This window comes from Myotis lucifugus, unplaced genomic scaffold, assembly GCF_000147115.1.
Source record: "Myotis lucifugus unplaced genomic scaffold, Myoluc2.0 scaffold_84, whole genome shotgun sequence".
Classification (NCBI taxonomy): Eukaryota; Metazoa; Chordata; class Mammalia; order Chiroptera; family Vespertilionidae; genus Myotis; species Myotis lucifugus.
The window spans coordinates 4,728,383-4,731,909 of NW_005871132.1; the positions used below are offsets into that span (position 1 = coordinate 4,728,383).

General features: G+C 38.9%; 1 protein-coding gene across 1 annotated transcript in view; it reads right to left on the reverse strand.

The window, feature by feature from the left end:
* PARP15 (poly(ADP-ribose) polymerase family member 15) overlaps nucleotides 1-2,751 on the reverse strand; it is a 32,010-nt gene extending 29,259 nt beyond the window's left edge. Inside the window, 3 exon segments of the mRNA XM_014457765.2 lie at nucleotides 910-1,059; nucleotides 2,482-2,560; nucleotides 2,562-2,751. Of these exon segments, the coding sequence (XP_014313251.1) occupies nucleotides 910-1,059; nucleotides 2,482-2,560; nucleotides 2,562-2,633 (301 nt within the window). The 5' untranslated portion in view covers nucleotides 2,634-2,751.
* Nucleotides 2,752-3,527: the final 776 nt, after the last annotated feature.

Consider the following 3,527-nt stretch of genomic DNA (forward strand, 5'->3'; position numbering starts at 1 on the left):
AAAAAAAATTTTTTTTTTGAATGGACATCTACAGATTCACTTCTGCATGGTAAGTTCCATAATATTTTGAGATTTATAAAATATTTAAAAATGTTTAAATCTTTATTGTTGAAAGTATTACATATGTCCCCATTTTTCCCCATTGACCCCTTCTAGCTTGCCCTGGTCCCCCACCCCAGGCCTTTACCATGTTACTGTCTATGTCCATGGGTTATGCATATCTATACATACAAGTCCTTTGGTTGATCTCTTCCCACACAGCCAGCCACCCTATGTTTTATCTTGCCCTTTTAATTTAAAAATTAGTGTTTTATAGTATACAAGATGTATCAGCATATGAGCAATGTATATAAGTTATAAGTGAATAGACATGTGGCGAGGGCATGCTCAAAAGTGTTATATCAAAGGGGCTGGTCAAATATTTTAGGAAAGATTAAGAAAAAGAGGTTGAATTTCATTTGGGTCAGTATAGTATAGAGAACAGTTATGGGAGGTGAGATGTGAGTACCAACATAAAAAGGGAAATAAAAATAGAAGAACTTAAAGCTGATTAAATTGTAAGTGTGGAATTTTGATAGTTCAGAGCTAAGAAGGGGATGAGAGCTGACACTAAGTATAATGCACTAGGTACACCCCACCTTTACATCACTTATACCCCACCTATGCTTCTTTGGGAGTAGGCACTTGACAGGCAGAGAAAGTCCAGCTCAGAGAGGTGAAGTGATTTGTCCAAGGCCACAAGATGGTAAGTGGCACAGCCTGGATTCAAAGCCAGCTCTTTCTGATTCCAGGGCCTGCATATTTACTACACACCTCTTTGTTTACTAAGGGAAACATTAGCCACCATTTCCCTTCCAGAAATTAGTTGTATTAATAGCTACAATCAAGTATATAACTTAAATGAAGTACCTGATTTCAGGTTAAACATCCTTGTTGTTGAGTTTACAATAACATCTGCACTTTCTTTTGCGATATCTCCAATAGCAACCTGGAAAGTAATCGCACCAATTTTCATTTCACACTCTGTGGGCCAAGAGCAAGTGACAGTCCCAAAGATACCTGAAAAGAAAGAATTTGGATGAAGGAGCAGCTGGCTTCTGCAGGAAAAACACGAAGGGTCTCCGCTCTCTTCCTTTCCCCTCGAAATAAATCCAAACATTACCATGTCTCCTAGTCTATTAAGCAGTTGGGTGTTCTTTTTTTAAGGAAATCAGAAAACAATGCTTTGTAGCAGTAGGAATACCTACGTTTTCTCAGTTAAATAGGATAAGGCAGAAACATCTGATTGACCATCTATTTGTCTGCAAAAGTTGCTGTGGTGTCAGGAGTGATAAAGAAGGTGAGAGAGCAAAGTGCACTCTCATTTCATGCTGACATTTCTGGGAGATTCTTTTTTTTATTTTTCAGCTTTATTGATATATGGTCGACAAACAAAAATTTTATATATTTAAGGTGTGGACTGTTAGTTTTCATTGTGAAATGATGCCACAATTGAGCTGATTAACACACCCATTCTCACACAGTTGTGAGTGTGTGTGTGTGTGTGTGTGTGTGTGTGTGGTGAGAACCTTTGAGATCCACTCTCAGCAAATTTCAAGTATTTGATACATTATTATTAAGTGTATTCCCCATGCTATATATTAGGTCTCCAGAGTTTATTCATCTTATTACTGAAAGTTGGGAAATCCTTTTATTACCATTTTACAAAAAGGAAAAATGGTCAGAGTGGCTAGGTCATTTGTTCAACGTTAAACAACAGATCACTAATCAACATGAGCTTTTCCTCCCCCTTCATATCCCACTGGAATAGCAATATCAAGACTGCTCTGGGAAAATTACCTTTAGCATGTTGACATATCACTGTCCACTCTACACTCTGAGGCTTTACAACTTAGATGTGCTGTTTCTACTAATGCCATAAACTCTTTAGACCTCCATTTCCACATTTATACAATGGCAACAGAACCAATCACCTGCCCATGGGGCCATGGTATAAGTTTAAATAATATAAGACATATGAAAGCAATCAGTAAAGTTTAGTATGCCATGCAAATTTCAGTTATCTTTTAATATCATACTAGAGGCCTGGTGGACAAAATTCATGCACTTGGTGGGGAGGGGGGATCCCTCAGCCTGGGCTGTGCTCACCAGCTGTGAGCCTGGCTTCCGGCTGAGTGGCACTCCCTCTGTAAGAGTGCATTGACCACCAGGGGGCAGTGTGCGTAATAGCGACCAGTCATTCTGCTGTTCAGTCGATTTGCATATTAGCCTTTTATTATATACGATCTTAGAAATTCTGGCCTCATTAGCAGTGATTTCATTCACAACAATATGATCTATTCTTTGGAATGCACTGACACTTTCTCCATTACTGATTTGTTCTTCACAGGAATTTGTCTATTTCTATGGGACTTCAACTAACACCAGAGTTACTAAGCAAAGGGAAATATTGCCCCAGCAGAACAACTTAACCAGCCAGACCTTGGGTATTTCCAACCATGAGAATCTTCTCCTTGTTGGGATTTCCAATTGACAATCTAGTGAATTTATCTAAAAATGCCTAGATAGAAAAAAACACAGTTACTGACCACAACAATGCTCTGTAGAAATATTAACCCAGTTCTGTGGAACATGGAGAATCAAACATCAAACAGGAACAATTGTTCTCAATAGATTTTCTCTTTACTTCAGAGACTTTTCTTTTAATATATTTTATTTATTTATTTTTTAAAATATATTTTATTGATATTTTACAGAGAGGAAGGGAGAGGGACAGAGAGTCAGAAACATCGATGAGAGAGAAACACCGATCAGCTGCCTCCTGCACGCTCCCCACTGGGGTTGTGCCCGCAACCAAGGTACATGCCCATGACCGGAATCGAACCCGGGACCTTTCCGTCCACAGGCCAACGTTCTATCCACTAAGCTAAACTGATCAGAGCAATTTTCAGAGACTTTTTAATCAAAGGGTTATGATTCAATTTAGGAATTTCCTCAATACCAGTGCTGACTTATATTATTACTCATGGGAAGATCACACTTCTATGGGCAACCAACACTTATGAGCAAGGAAGTAGAAAATGCTGTTATTTATACATCTACCAAAGACATCAGATTGCACTTAGGTTTGCTTGCCAGAATGAACAGAAGAGACATGTAACCATACCTTATGGCTTTCATCATCATCGAGATGTACCAGAAAGTAAACTTTTTGTAAGGTTTTCAGCCACGCACTGCTACTAAATTTGGACACTTCTGACAGGATTAGTTCAGCAAATACACACCTACCTCCTTTCCATACTCACCTTTTGGACACAGGAATCCACAGAATTAGGAATATGCTCTTCATTTGGATGCTTCTCACCAGATCTTGCCCCTCCTTGTGATTGTGTTTGCACTTGAGACATTCTATTCTTCTCTACTGAATTTTCAGTGAATCCAGGAAAAATACACCAAAATAAGGAGTGATGTCAAAACATCTCTTATCAGCACCTGTACCCTGCCAAGCACCCTCCCAGTAAGGCTGC